Source organism: Mercenaria mercenaria, chromosome 1, assembly GCF_021730395.1.
Source record: "Mercenaria mercenaria strain notata chromosome 1, MADL_Memer_1, whole genome shotgun sequence".
NCBI classification, from domain to species: domain Eukaryota; kingdom Metazoa; phylum Mollusca; class Bivalvia; order Venerida; family Veneridae; genus Mercenaria; species Mercenaria mercenaria.
Window position 1 is genome coordinate 18053982 of NC_069361.1, and position 19658 is coordinate 18073639.

Sequence of the window (19658 nt, forward strand, 5' to 3'; positions counted from 1 at the left end):
TTGAAAGATTGACAAGTTCATAATAGAAATTTAGCAGGGTAAGGGTTAATGAAATTGGACTGTTCTGCTTTATTATAATTATGTGTCGTCGGACCATTAATGATATTTCTGTCTTACAAAAATTGGATTTATTTTATCAAGGACGAGTAAGTATATGGGTTTTTTTTTTTACTGCAAACTGCATTCAGACATTCAACCTGACTGTTCTTGGATTCCATACCAGTACCAGTCTATTCACCGGAAGTAACTATCAACTTCCACGCATTAGTAATAATTAACTGGCTGAAGCCGTAGATGGACAACAGGCAAGAATTAGTGAAGCTGTAAACGGATAGCCAACGCATGAGCTATTACTTGGTAGAATTCAAAGAATAAACTTTCTGGATTTATACTAGCAGCTCATGAACAAACTTCCCGCAAACACATCACTTCCGCCAACTTAAGGCAGGTAAGCTTTTAACAGGCACTGGAAACTATACTAAAAAACAACTATAAGACATTATAAAATGGAATAAGGCCGCGACTTTATTTTAAGATGAATACTATAAATCATGGCATATGGCAAGAGTATAAATTATCATTATGTCATAATATGCTATAATCATATAAAATAACATGAAAATATCAAATTTCACATAAAAAACAGAGAACAAAATTGATGCTAACAATTTGCCCCAACCACAACTGTAAAGGTACAAATTAATAGCAAAAATTTATATTCCAAAAATAGCGGAGCGTTCTTCAATAATCATTTGAAAAAACTTAATATATTACATAGATCAAGGAGAAACAACAATAGTTCCGTATATACAGTAAACCACACAACTCACATGAACGCCAAATGAAAAACCCATACGTCCAGAATTGAACCAAATTCAATTACTTATTCATTTTTTTTTATTTATTTATTTATTTTTAAATTTTTTTTTTTTTGTATATATAAGCGGATAACTACTCAAGATGAATCAGAATGTTAAAACCAAAATTGCTGATTTTTTAATCCGCTAATTTCAAACAAAATTAATTGCTCCGCCGCAAGGATAATGGGAAAAACAGCACAGAGTTTAACCAAGGCGCAGACCTGCACTAAGCAAACAGACGGGAACTCTTCAAGGGGGTCCTCTTTTGTGGGACCCAGGTTGTTAGAGGAACAGCAAAGACATGTTTTTTAGATTTATTTTACATTATGCAACTCTCGACGCTTGGGGACGGCCGATGAGAAGCTAATTTACCTTGAAGTATATAAGTACAGGTCTGGCAATAGAAGTCGACTCCGAGACGACACTTCAGCCGACATTTTTTAGTCAAGGCTGCCTCTAACAGTTAAGGGGTATTTTATTTTTATTCATTTAATTTACATTTTTACCCCTTAAACCAATATAAAGCATGTACTTGTGCCCCACGACAAAAGTACATAGCTGTACGGATTATGAAGTCGTGACACTGCAGGCATTATTTTTTCTGCCAAACGCACGCTTATAATTGACTTACATTATTTATTTACACGTTTTAAAACAGCCGTTACCAATAGGCGGCAGTATTACTTGTAAGTTACAATATGGACGTATGAATTCCTAACCAAGCGTTCATGCGGCATAAATAACATAGAATCAATTGAAAGCCATGATTCTTTAAAGCCGCGACGTACAATGTATAAAGTGAATTAGCCACTCATTACTCAATTAATTCATTTATACACTTTCATTAAAATGTCTTCATCACAAAACACAATACAATACTGAATTCACATTAAACTATTCAGCACCTTGGTGCAGTTCATTTTAGAAGGAATTTCGCACACGTACACTCATAATTTACATCGACTGTCTTTCAACGACAACGGCTGTTTTCACTGAACATTCCGTCTTAGCCCCGTCGTCTGAATGTGTCGTATTATGATCTGTGTGCCATATCCTCTATTTAATAAGTTGATGCTATATCTGAAATATGTAAGCAAATGCAGCAAACGTACCCATACGCAAAACATATAACAAAGTGGTGGGTGGGTGGGATAAAAATTATTAAAAAGAACTGATGTTGTTCACACGCTGTCAAAGAATAAAAAATGACAGATTTTTGCACGAGACAAATCAAGGGCAGTAATTATTGACGAAAGCGTAATATATATCATTATCGTCACGACCTTCAGGTAGAATAATAGGTCCATGAAAAATAACAGTATTTATTTAGCAAGGTTGCAACATAAATGGATATATTCTCATTATGCTTCGCGTTCTTTTAATAGAGTTTATTAAATTATTTGTGTTACCGTGTCCTTGTATATGCAGTTAGATGCATTACCGTTTTTTTTCTCTTAATTAAAGGTCTTAGCGTCCAAATTCAGAGGAGTAGATCACTTTGACTAAATGACCTCTTTACATTCCTAAAACGAAACTAAAACAACTTTTTTTTCCGAAAAAATAAAACACTACAGAAAACATTTTTCAATAGTTTTTACTGTCGATGTACGCTTAATTATTTTACATAAAGGCTGATCACTACCAAATAGAATGTAAGCCTCCGCAGGTCTATCAGAAGTAGTCCAAATATAAATAGTACTAATCTTTTTTCCTGTGCTAGTGCATTTTCTCGACAGCAACGTGCTTACTTTTACCCTACCGCGTTTCAGTATGTATCACTTTGCATTGTAATGAAATCGGCATGTTCCTATCGCATGCTAGATAAAAATGGCGGCGTAAGAATTTAATGTCACGAAAAGAGAAATTGAAAGAAGCGAAAAGTAGTAAATTCAGCGGGTTGTATTTAACGAACTGTAGTTTTCTTATATAAAAGTTAACACCCCCTTTTCTTTTTGTTTTTCCAAAGTAGCGATCTAGTTCTTTATGGGAATATAAGTCTCTGAAAATCTGATATGCTAGAAAATGTCGAAACACCGTTATGAAGTGAGTGGATTTTATATGAAATAAAGAACAGCTGGATTTAGTGGTGTTCAGCCTATAAGGGGCAATACATGTTATTTTCTGAAAGCCCTCGAAAATGAATGGAAATGCCATTAATCTATTCTTTATGATGTAAAACGGTAACAAATGGCTGAAAACGCTTAAATTTCTTGTGTTTTTGGAATTTAGATCGAATTTTCGACCAGGTGGCACTATTTTGGTTCGTTTTAGGACCTAGTAAACGTCTTTTCTCGCATTTTAGGACTTCATTTGTCTAACTAATATTGAAATTAGCATGTTTCTGAATGAGAATGACAAACATCGTAACGATTAAATGGATGGTAAATGTAAATTTCACGAATAAGGTAAAATTAATTGAAAGATTGCTTGCACAGGGCTAAATTTTGCATATTTTTGGGGATGGGGGTGACCTGTAATGAATTGTCATTTCTCTATATTTTCTCAATATTTTGCACCAAAACAAAGCAGAATCATTATGAAATAGGTGTACCTTGAGAATGAATGAAAATTCATGGAAAAATCAGACAAAAATTTTCTCTTATAGCGTCTGCCTACTTACATATTTTACAATTATTAGAAAAATCTAAATTTGAATTTTCTGCAAATGAGGGGTGTTTCAACGGTTAGATAATCAATATGTGCTTTACAAATCCCAATGGCCTATCCCACTCTATACATAACGAATATAAAAGCATTTTAATACATGCTTACACACGTTTGTTGTATATAAATAAATTTAATGTTGTCATGCAAAGTTTAAAATTTAAATATAAAACTGGGTTTCACAAGAACAGATTATATTTTGCATGTTGAATGTTCATGAAATCATTGTATTGGATATTTTTTTTTATTTAATTTCTCATTTTTTTCAGGTAATGTTTTTGTTGTTTCATATTTGTGTTCTCCATTTGATAAAACAGTTATCATGTTTGATATTCCGAAGCTAGAAGTGAAATTATTTAAAGCACGGTCTGACCACATTTTGGCACAGGCTGGTTCCACGACTTTTTGAAGAGCCCACTTTTAAAACTGTAATTATTGATTTGTAATATTATATCAGTGGTAACTATTCTACAGACGACATTCAGTTCGTTGTCAGAGGTGATAATGTATGGATGATGGAAATGGCTTTCTACCTAAACATCTGCTGCGTGTTTTGTCTTATACTCCATTTTCAAGGGTAGATAGGTTGATTGATCCGTGAAAAATGAAATGCAGTAAAATGTCTTTATATCTACATGACATTTTGGACTCTTACTTATATACAGTGTTAAAAAATATATATCAAACAAATACTTTTCTAGTATAACCATGTGTTAAAACCCATTTTTAGTAAAAATGCTGTGATTTCATCTTTCAGCGGTATCTATGCGGGATATTGTACTGAATATTATGACTGTACGAAGACTTGTGAGAGAGTTGTAAGGACGACTACAAGCTCATGGATCTTTTGGGAAAAAACTAAATACAGGTAGGGTCACGATTTTCATATTGTCATGTTGTTCCATTTAATTCTTAGTTACGTCGCACCAGAAATTTGACAACTGAGAGCAAAATGAGTTATGTTGTTTAAAATAAACCAGTGTAGCCTATACTGGACATGAGCCGCACCATGAGAAAACCAACAAAGTGCATTTGCGACCAGCATGTATTTTATCTGAAGTAACAGTAGATAAAGGAATAAAGCTAATTTGAGACAGCATGTAGATGTATTGATAATGCTTTGGTATGATGTGTATTGTCAATAAGGTGAAAAATGACTTTTTTGTCGCTACAGTATATACAGAAAACAAATGAAGGAATATAACACAATTTTGTCATTTAGAACAATACAACTGAATCGTACCACTGGAACAATAGAATGATATTTACAAGTATTTAACAAAATCAGTTACTAATAATTGTCTGCAATGAATGATGAGGCAGTTGTGTAAAAGAGTTTTAGAAACGGTGATCAAAACGGAGCAAACGCCTTGTATGATATTCAGACTTACTGAAAGTAGTAAATCTTCATTAATTGAATAAAACAGCAATCTTTTACGAAGTATTATGCAATATTGAAAATGAACTTCTGCCTAGCTGACGTTTGTAATGATCGGAATAATACCGGTTTTATAGTAGTCAGACAGTTAGCCGTTATCGGACAGAAGTATGTTTATGATATTTGCCCGACATTTCGGCCACTTTCAGACAGAAACAGGCTTCATGGCATTGTTTTAATTTTTTGATAATTGTTTTATATGCGATAACAGCTGGTGTTAATTTTTTATTTTATGTGGATATTAATATTTTAAGATTTGTTAAATTAAATGCACAACGCCATTGACTATGTCATTGTATAGAAAAAGGCATTTAATCAAATTAATCAATTTCAGTTAAGAAACGGCAAAGCGATATTTTTATGGCATTTGTTCAACATTGCAGCCATTATCAGACAGAAATGTCTCAGCGATATCAGTTTATGATAATGGTCCGACATTTCAGCCAGTATCAGTCAAAAACGGTAAAGCAATATCTGTTGATGATATTGGTCCGACATTTCAGCAGTTATAAGACAGAAACGGTTAAACGATATCAGTTTATGATATTGGTCCGATATTTCAGCCTTTACCAGACAGTAACGGCAAAGCGATATCTGTTTATGATATTGGTCCCTGTTTATAATATTGGTCCGACATTTCAGCTGTTACCAGACAGGAATGACAAAGCGATATCTGTTTATGATTTTGGTCTAAATCAAGTCGTTATCTGAAATGTACCGGTATTGTTGTGTATGATATGATCTAGGTATATCTTAATTTCATTAATGTTACCGTATATTTCTTGATATCTCGTAAATTCTTTTAACCATCGTTTAAAACATAAGCTCTTGTGATATTGGTTCCTAATCGGTATGATATCAGAAAGAAACAGATAGCAGTTATCGCATCAAGCATTAAGTATTGGGCCGAATCGGACCGAATGGCAAAACGTTCGATTCTTATATCGGACCATCATCGGTTTTGTAAAGTTTACGTAAAATCGGTCCAATACTATTTCGTTTCCCACTTCTGTAAAAAGGCACCTTTATAAAGCTGTTTTGCTATATCAACTGTTCCTGTATTGTAAATGAATAATGACATGACATTATATTATATAGAACAGAGAGTTACAGCTGTCCGGGTACATGTTCCAGACAAGTGTGCTGTAGCGGTTATACTGGAGGCTCTTGTACAACAGGTAAGTTAAGGTAATAAGCCCGTAATGTCAATCGGCAGTTTCCGTGCGATTACGTAAAATCCGTACGCGATTTCGGCATTCTTTGATCATAACAGAAAGTGTTCTTCATAAGAACCGGGGAATTCCGAACTAGCAAATACGTAAACAAACGGAAATGTCCGATTGTCGTTTCGGGTCCACTACCGTATGTATTACAAAGAAAGTTAAACAGACAGTCTTTTAATGGAACTAGCAAGTAATACTTTTTTTTACTAATTCATAATAAGATCTATGGAAACACTGAACAAAACCAAACAAGATAAAAACAGAATAAAATGGTGGAACTCTGTTGCACAATTGCATTGAATAGAATCTATGATCTCAAAGGACCAGACGTAATTGCAATACAGGGTTCAGGTATGGGACAACCATTTACGGCCGTCATACTTCTGTTTTGAGGACGAGAAAATAAAAGTACATGAATATATATATATGTATAGAAAATGTAAATAACAAAACTATATAATTTATGTTGAATCATCAAAATGCAAGAAGGATAAATTACCAATTTAAAGTTCCAGCCTTGGGACATAAGTGTACAATTAAGTTTGACGACTTGAAGATCAAGCGTTATAGCTAGCCTCAACAGAAAAAATGCTGACAATGATTTCTTCTGCACTTTAAAGGTCACCTATTTAATTTGCGCAACCCTTAAGCTAAAATATAGTTTGACAATAGCCGTATAGTTGTCAGAACAATGGCTATTGTGCTATACACGAAATATGAGCCGCGCCATGAGAAAACCAACATAGTGGCTTTGCGACCAGCACGGATCCAGACCAGTCTGCGCATCCGCATCCGCGCAGTCTGGTCAGGATCCATGCTGTTCGCTTTCAAAGCCTATTGCAAATAGAGAAACCGTTAGCGAACAACATGGATCCTGACCAGACTGCGCGGATGTGCAGGCTGGTCTGGATCCATGCTGGTCACAAAGTCACTATGTTGGTTTTCCCGTGGCACGGCTCATATACATTTGAAAGCGCTTAAATGTTATTCCCACATAAAAGAACGATATTAATTTTAGATCCGATATTTTCATTTATGTGTGGTATTTTCGGAAAATATTTTTTTTGTCAAAATTTTTGTTTTTGGAATAATTATGACCCATTAAAACACTTATAAGAAATTTCATGTCATTACGCTCGCAATTATTTAAATGTGAGACATTTTGGATAGTCTAAATTATAATGCTTCAGTGCTTCTTAAGATTGCTTATTCTTACAATATTGTGTTTAAATTGTTTGTTTAACGGTACAGTATCATGCAAACAAATCAAATCACTATATAACTGTTTATCTACACAATATGTAACAAAAGCAAGTATAAAACCTGAGGTTGTGTTTCTTATGAAAAACGTATTTCTCCCGCCACTTATCGCACAATCATTGTAGAATGCCACATATTAAGGTCCATTATCCATTGAAAATCCCTGAACTATAACACTTCAACGATTTACACAACTATGCTTGGCACTGTTCCCTGTTCTAAAATTTGGTGGAGTTCGAACCAGTGGGAGAAGAAGCACAAACAATGAGACATTATAGAATTTGACAAATCAACGGTAATAACTTCGCTGAAAATCAATGAACCGGAAAATGCCGATAATACGGACAATTAGGTTTGGCACTCTTGTAAGGTATAGAGGATATGAAGATAAGAGAAGAGGCCAAAATATGAGCCGTGCCATGAGAAAACCAACATAGTGGGTGTGCGACCAGCATGGATCCAGACCAGCCTGCGCATCCGCGCAGTCTGGTCAGGATCCATGCTGTTCGCTAACAGTTTCTTCAATTCCAATAGGCTTTAAAAGCGAACAGCATGGAGCGGATGCGCAGGCTGGTCTGGATCCATGCTGGTCGCACACCCACTATGTTGATTTTCTCATGGCACGGCTCATATAATAATATTTCATAAATCAGGTGCCAAAACTGAGCTAAAAGAACCGGATCATGCCGAAGATATGCTCAACTGGGCTCGGCAATAATAACCTTTGTGAAGCTTGGTGTAATGCCTGCTTGTTGTATCGCCGCAGTTGAGCGGACAAGGTAAAATACAACAAAAAATCCGCTGAAATTCACTGAACCAAACATGCAGACAATATGCACAATAAACTTGGCACTGATCACTCCTGTAAGGTTCGGTGGAAATCCGCTCCGTAATACAAGATAAATAAAAAAGAAATGTACTTATAAAATGACCTTAATATGGGAGGTATATAATGATGTGTTTTTTGCTTGGATTTGGATTTTGATGGGCGTCGATGTCGGCGTAATGAAATGGGTACATCTATATTTGTATATCGCAAGCTTGTTTAGGAATTGCACGGGGATCCTGGAGGATATTTTGACCGAGTTTGCAAATAAACGTGACCTTGTTCACCTTTTCGGACCGTCAAGCTTCGGTTCGATTTCGATTCACTCTTCGGTATCGTTTCGGCTTATATGCATGAGGATGTCGATCATTTGAAGTAATAGTATCTGACGAGCCTCGATAATGTAGTTGAATTCTGCGTTACTTGCCGTCATCGAATACGAAAGTAGGCTGGCACTTCACAGAGCTGATGTGTCTGTTCAACATGATATTAGAGTGTTATTTCGCCTACAATTAGTCTGTTAACGTCGGTGACAGTTCAAATCAGATCCTATCACTGGTATTTTTCCGAATCCTTTTGCATTTTTTTACCGGCATGTTTGACAGAATATTGATGGCGCTTCTTCTCGCACAAGCGTTTTACATCTTGACAACAAATGTTTACGTATTCTGTTTAAAACTATATTTATTTCATATGTTGCTTTACCTGAAACTTCCGAGCTACCCAAGAAATTGAACCTGTCAACTTTGATTGTCAAGATATGGAACATTTGCCCGAGGAAAAAGCATATATATTTTGGGCACATTCTGTCAAACACTCAAGCGACTGGCAATTTTCAAATCAAAGACGTTGTGTATGAGTGTCAGTAAAGACTTTACCAGGACTTTTATAAAAAATATCGGTGAGATAATTTGTTACAGTATGAACATCAACGTTAACTGAAAACCGAGAACGACCTGTTGGTAATCGAAATGTACTCGTGTACTAATACATGAACTGTCAGTCTCATGTTACACAGACAAATCGTTAAGTTCAATTTGCTATTTACATAGTCTGCTCGATTTGAGCCAAAATAAAACTATATCATCAAAAATAAGTTAAATATTGAACAGACATAACTCTGTGAAATAGTTATTTACTTTCGTTTTCGTTGAGGGCAAATAATACAGAAATCGTCCTGAAATCCGTGACACTTTGTAAAGAAATACGCTACAGGCGTGTATTGAATGATCATAATGCATATTTGTTATTTTTTACTTTCGGTTCAGTTTCATTTCAGGTTCGTTGTATATGTGAAATGGTCTTATTATCTTCATTTCAATTGATTCGGAGTATTTTCATAGGGTTCATGTTCAAATTGCAGGATGCCATGTAGGTCCAGTACCGTACTATTATTATAATTTCATTTTCGTGATAACATGGGAGATACCAACCAATATATGAACTTTTTAGGAACGCTTCAAGTCTCCATACAAAGAACCACCTTTTTGGTCATGGTAGGTCCAAATATCCAGTTGAAATGATTAATTTTGATATGTAAATATAGCCGAGTTATCTCTCGCAGCAATTTACCAATCAATACCTAAAATTTGACAAACTATTTCTAGTATGGCACGACAGCTTAAAATCAATGCTAAATCTGTAATACCGTCATCTATCAAACTTTGGAATGACCTAGACACAGGTTTCCGCAATGTGGACACTGTATCAGCCTTTAAATATAAATTAAAACAAAAACCCTAACCGCCCGAAGCTCCTTCTTTTTGCCTTCCTTGTGAGAGATTTTCTCAGCTCCATCATGCAAAAATACGAAACAAATATAGCGATCTTAATTCAGACTTATTTTACATCCACTAAAAGTGATGACCAAATGTGTAACTGTGGATATATATCACAAAAAACGCGTAACACTCCTTTTTTCAGATGCCCACTCTTTTCGTTGATACTCGTCAGTACTGCCCCTTAAGTGCCAACAAATTGTTTATTTGGATTCGAGAACCTATCACAAGAAATCAATGACATCATTTTTATTCATGTACAAGATTATATAAAGAAAACTAAACGTTTAAATTGGAATCAAAATTTACTGAATTACTAGTAATACTTTTCAGTCACTGTTATTGTAACTTTAAACCCTGACTTAATGTAGGGGTGGAAGGGCGAGCAAATAACTCCTTTTCTGCTACATTTGTTTTGTTTTCTTTGTTCTTCTTTTTTTAAAAAAATAGTAACTTACTTTCCATATAAAAACTGTTTAATCTCTTACTTTACTAAAGTCTTTGTTGTTTTCTTTTTTTATTTCTCTTGTTCATTTGGTTTGAATATTGCACATAAATTACGAACTAAGAACTGAACATTTTGTTACTTTTAGGGAAGGGCCGTCATTAATGTTGGTAAAACTTGTGGTCCGACCCGGCCATTTGCTTTAAACAAATTACAAGTTCTTTTTCAAAATCAATTCTATTATGTACTTATTCTGTTACATGTTTTCAAAAGAAATAAATATGATTAAATCAGACCAAGTAAAGACGTAATTTTGCTTATCTTTATCAGCACATTCTTAGTCTATTATAGGGGATGAAAATCCCCGAGACGGTAACGTCCGTATATAGTTATTCGTCTTTGTTGTCTGCATATACTGAGACAATTTTTTCGATGTTTTCCGGTTCCGGTTTATATACACACCGCAGACTGGTTGTCTGCATGAACATCCGAGCACCCCGAATCAGTCATAGAAACTCGTAAACCGCGCTAACGTGGTTATTTTACTTCTTTTTCGTAATGAGAACTGTACATGCAACTGAAAAACACTTTTAAAACAGTAAGGAAGTGTAAAGGCCCTCAAGTTTCTGCGTGGACTTCAAACAAACAAAAAAATCCTAAAAGCTAGTGCGAGAACGCTGAATGACGTCACCGTCACGGCTTCCGTAAATTTTGCAAAGTATGATATTCGCTGTAAGAGGTATGATGACACTAAATGTAAACTACAGTTTAGAGCAAAGTTTCACTTTCTTGAGCGTTGAATATTTCTTTCTAAGCGGATATAAAAAGATAAATCCCCAATGCTAGGTGGTGCCTTAATTCATATTAGTATATTGCTTTGAAATGTAATGCCATAATTATTGGCATAAGTCCAAAAACTCGTAAACGTTCAAGAATTCTGATATGTTTAACCTTTTTATTTGATATTTAGAATTTGATATTTAGAATGATTATTTGTAAACGAAGGGAATATTTAATTCATGTCTGTACAAACAGATATAGACGAATGTGCAGGTTGGACCACGTGCTCACAAAACTGTGTAAACACATACGGGTCATACAGATGTTCATGCAACACTGGTTACAGTCTTCTCACAGACGGATATACATGTCAAGGTAAATATCATGTTAACATATTCCCTGCTAAATTTCTAAAATGGACTAGTCTGTCATTCAGTTTGGACAGTACCATTTATTGTTCGAAGGTGTTCACTGAAAATGTACTGACTGACTATGGAACAGTGCAGACCATGATGCGCAGGCTGATCTGGTCGCAAAGGCAAAACCACTTGCCGACCAGCAACCTTTAGCCTGCTGGTAGCAAGTATTTTTGCCTTTGCGCCCAGTGCAGACCAAGATCAGCCTGCACATCAGTCTGCACTGTTCGCTAGTCAGTCAGCAAATTTTCAATGAACATCCCTTCAAATAATGAATGGTACTGTCCAAATTGAAAGATGGATCAGTCCGTTTTAAAAATTAAGCAGGGTAAAGGTTAACATGAAAATGATTGTTGCAGTGCATCAAAGCGCCGAAAATAATTTCTTTACAAGTTAACATAATTACATTTATTCTTAAACATTGACATGGCATAATGTTTGTTTGCAAATGGGCTATAAAATATTATTCAGGTCGTCCGATCCGTTTGTAAAATTTATAGATATCTTTTCAACTGAACAAATTTAGCATTGGTCTTCTTGCTTATTTTCTCATGATTAAAATAGTGCTAGTTTGTCATGAGTCAAAAAGTGACCGCTTCTCCCACATCAGCTTAAAAACAACAACAACAACAAAAACAAAACAAACAAAACAAATAAATAAAAGAATATCTAGTTTTCCAGGATTACGCTAAAGGTCGGCACTGTCCGCTAAACTCTAGTCAAGTTAAATGCAAAAATCAAATGACCGCGTAACGCAATTCATGAAGTCTGACGTATCATAAAAATTGAAACATGTATGTGTGGAGCATGTGAAAACATGCCGAAAAAGTATTATTATATTTGATAAGGAGCGGCGACCTTACATTTTTTACTTGTGTTTTCTTTTAAATACACATATATATGACCTTTTTGTGCCGAATCGTAAAATCCAACTAACTCACCCACTTCTGATATTGTTGTCATGTTAACCATGCCGCTTTAGAAATGCATGTAACGGGACTTTGTCTTGGTCTTGAATTTATTTCCAAATTTTGTAACAATTTGAAATTAGCTTCAAATTATAGGCCACACGGTGTCTTCAAACAAAAGCACAAACATTACATTATTAAAAGCCCAAGATGATAATAGAAATTGACTGTGACGTTATTGTAAGAACTATAAATATATTTTTAAACAGATCGGAATGAATGTTCAGGTTGGAATGATTGTGATCACTGGTGCACGAATACTGCTGGATCGTACACATGTTCCTGCTACACCGGTTACACACTTCTTGCAGACAGATCTTCTTGTACAGGTATAAATACACAATAATCCTAACTCAGAAATTATTTTGAATGTTTTAGGTATTTTGAGTAAGGTACATTTCTTTTAAGGCATTTACAACATAAAACCATTTTTTAAGTGAATAGCGAATAAGACGACACTTGTTATGTTACCTGAATAAAAATTTTACCAGTTGTATCTGTCTTTTCTGTTTTGTTTTTGTTGGGTTTACCGTTACGCTGGCATGATTATAGTTAATATGGTAACCTTCTAGCTTTGATTGTTAAGAAATTTAATCTGACATATAAGGAGAATATATATTTTGTTAATACAAAATGTAGATTATGTCCCATACCCATGCGATAGTTATTTATTTAATTGAAAATATCAATTTCAGTGAGACAAACACCACTTTGAGAAGCAGAAAACCACTATCACCTATTCTACACAAAATAACTGACAGCTTTAAAAAGTAATAAAAGTTAAAATTTGACTGTTAAATACTTATTGCGTATGTTACTTTTAGATATGAATGAATGCGCTGAGGGCACTTCAGGATGCGACCATTCATGTACAAATACAGAAGGTTCATTCCTATGTTCATGCAATCATGGTTTTGAACTGTCTTTCAACGGAAGATCATGTCGAGGTTTGACTTCAGACACTAGATGGCAATAATTTCATACATAATTTTTCAAGTGTTTGCTTTTTGACAAATTTCAAAAATGTTTTCAGACTTGTAGGATAACTTCTCTTCTCCCGTTTTTTATAAGGTGTATCCTTCCAAGGACAGGAAACGTCCTCAAATTGCCTAAAATTCTGTTATTTTTAGCGAAGAAAGGTTTTATTTTTCTTCATCTCCTTCGATTAGAGAGATTCTATAGAGACTAACCTTTTAGCATTGTGTATTTATGGGCGTTGTAATTGTTCCAGGATCATGAGTTTCTCTGAATGATCTTTGCTCTGGATACAAACCTGATATACTGTACACACGAATGTTTACATTTAATCAAAACACTCTTAATTGTTCTAATGTTCAAACGAAAACGTTAAATATTTAGAAAATGTATCTTGTCTCTGTAAACTTGTGTTTAAATATAATTGAAACCATCCGCTTACCTTCTGTATATTCAATGGAAAAAGTATTTTCTTGGCATGATAAATGGTAATAGATATTTTAAATTATATGTCATATGTGACCACAATATCAAGCTGTAGTTAGTTTCATTTTGAATGACAATTAAAACATAATACATTGAAGTTTACTATTCGTTACCAGATGTCAACGAATGTTCAAGAGGAACTTCCGGGTGCCAGCACTACTGTATCAATACAGTTGGATCATTTGCATGTTCATGCTACAGTGGTTTCCAACTGGATCTCAACGGAAAATCTTGTTTAGGTACTGTACGTTATAATGCTCAACAGAAGCTAGATGCTAAAGATACTGTTTATTTCATAACATCAAGGCTAACAAAATTTCAACTAAATTCAGCTATATTTTAGCATTGATGTATCAAAATAGAATTCGACAAACCGTTTATTGGCATTCAAAACACACAATTAGATTGCATAAAACAAGTTAAAGCATAGCAAAAATTCCTTCTAGGGCACATCTATATAAGTATATAATGATCATCTTGTAAAATTTTGGTTGCAGTGTCTGTTTTAAATATTGGTCATCAGTGTGTGGAACCAGAGGATTGGACACTTCTATCTTATTTATATTCCGTATCCCCCCGTTTAAGCGCTCCCGGGGGCGTTGCATTTTGCACCAACGGTGCATTTATTTTTGTACCAAAATACAAAAACAATCTAAAATTTTGAAAAAGAACTCTGTTGTTTTCTACTGCCTAAAACATGTCAAGTCCGCTTTTTCCAAAGTATTTACGCTAACATAAGTTGTTAAATTCAACAACAAAGTAAACGTTCATTTGAGTAAATACGGCAATTAAGAAACACTGGCTACACACATTGACTCGGTCTGTACATGTCCACATGCAGGGTACCATTCGATGCGTACATTTGTAGCAATGGGGTTTGTTTACACATATTGACCATGCATCCGAAGGTAACAACGTATGTTAACGTTTGTGACAAATAAGATGTTTGGCATGTTTCAACAAAGCCAATTTTCCATCCTCAGGTGTAGTAATATGTAATCCGCTGAGTGCGTTCAGTCAGAGTCGCCTAAATTAGTTTTAACGTTAGAAGTTATTTCTAAGGTCACGGAGTTTGATTGGCCAGCTTGTAATGGCAACAGCTTTCGAGGTCAGTTGCTCAGACAAGTGTGACTAACCAATTCTAAATGTTCCATTCTTAACAGAAGGAACCATTAGGTATAAACTCATTATTAAACTATTTCTTTTATTTTTGTATGGAATACTTCATTTTACATGAGTATTTTACGTTTAGACCTAAGATAATAATATCATAGATAATATTGTAACAATAATTGAACCGTAACTAAATGATTCTACTTTGAAACAGATGTGGATGAATGTGTAGATGGAAGTGAAGACTGTGCAGTTTACTGTCAAAACACCGTTGGTTCATACACGTGTGGGTGTGACACAGGATATGTACTTACCGAAAATGGTTTAGGGTGTGAAGGTAATATATTATTGCCAACATACTATTAGGCTATTTAAGATTTTGCCAGTCGAATTATACTTTATTAACTGAAATGTCTACAGTTGATAGAGTATAGAATGCAAGAAATAATACATACATGAAATGGTGACTTTTAAGCATGCAGGTATGTGTACAAAATACATAGTTACAATAAAATACCTGAAGCCAATGAAATAAAAAAATAAATTAATTTCAAATGATCTTTACGTTTTTATAGCTTTTATAAAACTTTGTTAACAACAGGAATACCCCCCTCACCCTATATTAAACCAAAATCCAATTCTAACCGCTAAATTTTTTTGCAAGACGTTGATGAGTGTTCCGAGAACAATGCAGGCTGTATACAAACGTGTGTTAATGAACCTGGATCGTATCATTGTGAATGCAGTGACGGCTTTCAACTAGACACGGACGAACAATCCTGCACTGGTATTCGTAACTGTTCACTAATTATATAAATGTAATTCAAAGGTTGAAGTTTACAAAAGATTAATGTAAAACAAAACGGCACTTTTACGCTGACAACAAAACAAGTTTCTGTTAAAGACATATGTATATTATAGGCAACATTTTTCTTACGGGCAGAATTACTTTAAACTTTGTGTATTGACTGAGAATCAAGCTTAAAACGGAAATATGTATTAAAAATCATAGGTACCCAGGCTTGGTCTTGAATTATCTGCCTTTGAAAATAGATTCCGACTTTCAAGAAATTTTTTGCCCCATGTCAATATAGACACTGTGGCAACTGTCCTTAACTATGAACATGACAAAATGATACCACAAAGTCTTTAAACTTTGCATACTGACTGCAAATGAAGTCTGAAACAGAAGTATAAATTTAAATGCACAGTTTCTTTGCTTTGATATTGAATTACCTGCCCTTGAAAATTGGATTTTGTGGTATTTTCTGATTTTCAAGGGCAGATAATTTAAGATTAAGCCTGGGTACCTATGATTTTTAATACATATTTCCGTTTCAAACTTGGCTCTTAGTCAGTACACAAAGTTTAAAGAAAGTCTGTTTGCAGGAAACATTTTGCCTATATACATACAGAAAACTGTACGATATGTCCGTAAGGAATTGTTACTTCTCAAAATGAGAAAAAAGAAAAGACAAACAATAAACTAGTCAAAAAGAAATAGGTATCTCGCTGGTATTTAAGGAAGTAAATTTTCCTTAGAATCTTACAAAGCTTTTTTGAAAAGAAAATACTATACTGGTGTTTCTACATTACTCTCCTTTGTGAATACTGTTAACGTTTAAAATAGTAATAAAACAACACTACATAGAGTGCGTTTAAAAATGGCACTAACCTGAATATCTATGCATCTTTTAAGTGAAAAAAGCTATGTCCAGTACGAAATGATAATGCATAACGCATCAATTGCTTTATGTAATATTAAAATATATGTTCTGTTCTGTAATAGTTCATTTAACATATTAAAGTGGATATGTTTTACATTTTGAACTGAAACATTGCAGATATCGATGAGTGTGGACGAGGTATTTCTGGATGTACACAGAATTGTGACAACACAGTTGGTTCCTATGTCTGCAGTTGTGATACAGGATATGAAATAGAGAGTGATCTACACACTTGCTCGGGTACGTTTTGCGTGTGCATGTCAAAATGTTTGCAATACACGTCTATGTTCGGTCTAGGCTATTGCCATGTGTTATTGTTTCTATGGATTGTTCACGCTAAATGTTTCATACCAGCAGTAACTGCATCGAATAGTAGAAAGACTTAACCATATAACCAAAGTCACGACTAAATACGATTCGATCTTTTTTTAGTAAATCTAAACGAACAACGCCCACATGTTTTCATTGATTTTAGGTTAAGTTTATAATTATATATTATTTAAAAAAAATAAGATGTAACAACGTTTGGATAATATTTTAAGTATCATTGTGATATTTTGCAGATATTGACGACTGTATTGGAGTGGTATGCCAACATGTTGGGACCTGCAGAGACGGACTGAACTCGTACTCCTGCCTCTGTAGCCCAAGCTTTACTTCTGCCCACTGTGAAACAGGTATTGAAACACATTTTTATTGAGTATATTTAGCAAAACTAACAGGAAATGAAACCAAAATTCTTGAAAAATGGCTAACATAAATACTGACTAATTTTGATATGCAGTGTTACAGTTTGTAAAAAGACGCGATATGTTTCCGGTTATTATTACAGTTACCAGATAAATTACAGATTAAAATCATGTCTTGTTTTGATTGAGCTGGACACTTTACGTTGTTCTGTTTATTTCATAGCTTTCATTACTTAAAGATATATTTAAAAGATCTAACCATATTTTGTCTTAAAGACTGAATATTTCTAAAATAGCATGAGAACAAACACTAATACATTTCAATTTAAGATATAAATGAATGCCTTATACATAACGGTGGGTGTCAAGAGGTCTGTACTAATACAGAAGGGTCTTACGAATGTGAATGTTATGATGGTAGAGAGCTTCAGACCGACGGATATTCTTGTCCAAGAGGTAAATATAATAAACAAGTAATTTATCACAAAAATGTTGTTCACGCGTTATTTTCCGTACCTTTCAGACAGTTATAATATTAGTACCGAGTGATGCGCAAAATATACTTTTAACATCGTATTGTTGTACAAATGTAATTTAGGTAATGAAACATTTATTTCTGATAATCGTATTAGACAAAGAGAAGAAAAAACTCTGTAACTATTCAAATTCCATAAAAAAGCATTCAGTATATATTTTCTAAACTTCCGATAATCTTATTTCATAGATGGAGAATATGGCACCGTGTTTGAGCAATATAAAATAGGCGGTTTCTTGCTTCCGGAGGCATGTTTTTCGTTGTCGGTCACACAATGCACGGGTGGAACAAATTCTAACATGAAACTTAAATCTACATCTGAGTGGTACAGACTGAGAGAGCAGCCATCGGTGTTTTACACATTTGGTATAGCTTTTGTCGAGAACAATGTCATGGCGTTACCAGCTTCGCTTCAAGGACTTGCAATAACATTGGCCGAAAGAGAATGCAGGATAAGTAATATTGTCAGCTATAAACCTGACGACGGCAATCTTCTATTTAGCGAGGAACCACAAAATGACTGCAAAGTTTTAAATCTGACGGGCTCGGACATCTTTGATTTTATTTCTCATGAATCGTTTTTGAGAACATATCTATCTTTTTTAAGCCCATCACTACCAAACTGGATCAAGTTTGGTACATCTAGCGACTCTGTACTTTCAATACAAGATCTGAAAAGTGAGATATTGTATGGTGATGAAATTAAGGATACAGCCTGGTGCAACGAGGCCCCTGTTCTAGATGATCATATCTACAATGTATTCCGATTTGATTCAAACATTTCGCTTAGCATACTAGGCCATGCCATTAAATTACCTCTGCCCTCTAAAGGTAACAAGTTTTGTATCATCGTTGGTCTTGGTCAGAACAGCAGAGGAAGTTTTTTCCTCATGATACCAGAAGAGTCAAGGAGTATCTTTGATAATATAAATATATTCCAGCAACTTAAAGCGAAATATGGATTAAGTGTACTGCCCAGAGGCATTGGCCTATCCGTTGTTAGCAGCCACTCTTCAGAGTTAAAACTATGGAATGGAGATGCAATGTTTCAGTATCCGTAAGTATTATCTAAATATACTAGTATCTTAAAAGGTCTAGGTCCCTATTCACCAACTTTTAAAGTATAAATTGTAGATTAATACTGAAGAACGCAAAACATTCATTTTGCCATGACTTTCTTTATGAAAAATGTATATCCAACCTTGCTTACTTAAAATATTGATAGAATGTGGTCCTTGAAAAAGTGGATTGATTATTCTTTTGTCTTTGTGTTAAGTCGAAATGTTCGAAGAGCTACGACTTTTGAATATGTGAGTCTCTCTGTAGACCGTTTTTCAGATCTGTTGCAAAATGCTTTCTTGAAAACTTCCATATCATATCCCGGAATATAATTTCATATCTAGTGATTTTAACAGTTTTGGCAAGTCAGAATATTCAGTCTAAGGTTTCATTCAACCTAAGAGAAAATCACTTTT

The 19658-nt window shown here is 34.5% G+C and overlaps 1 protein-coding gene and 1 long non-coding RNA gene across 2 annotated transcripts in view; both read left to right on the forward strand.

The window, feature by feature from the left end:
* The window catches only part of LOC123544865 (uncharacterized), a 67813-nt gene that overhangs the window by 36775 nt on the left and 11380 nt on the right, over positions 1-19658 (forward strand). The window contains exons 20-29 of the mRNA XM_053517391.1: positions 11530-11649; positions 12868-12987; positions 13483-13605; positions 14236-14358; positions 15447-15569; positions 15897-16019; positions 17077-17199; positions 17523-17636; positions 17979-18104; positions 18373-19240. Of these exons, the coding sequence (XP_053373366.1) occupies positions 11530-11649; positions 12868-12987; positions 13483-13605; positions 14236-14358; positions 15447-15569; positions 15897-16019; positions 17077-17199; positions 17523-17636; positions 17979-18104; positions 18373-19240 (1963 nt within the window). The remainder of the gene's footprint in view (positions 1-11529; positions 11650-12867; positions 12988-13482; positions 13606-14235; positions 14359-15446; positions 15570-15896; positions 16020-17076; positions 17200-17522; positions 17637-17978; positions 18105-18372; positions 19241-19658) is intronic.
* Positions 3691-6080, forward strand: LOC128556354 (uncharacterized). The gene is made up of 3 exons (XR_008370596.1): positions 3691-3793; positions 4282-4392; positions 6061-6080. It is a non-coding gene; the product is annotated as an uncharacterized LOC128556354 (long non-coding RNA).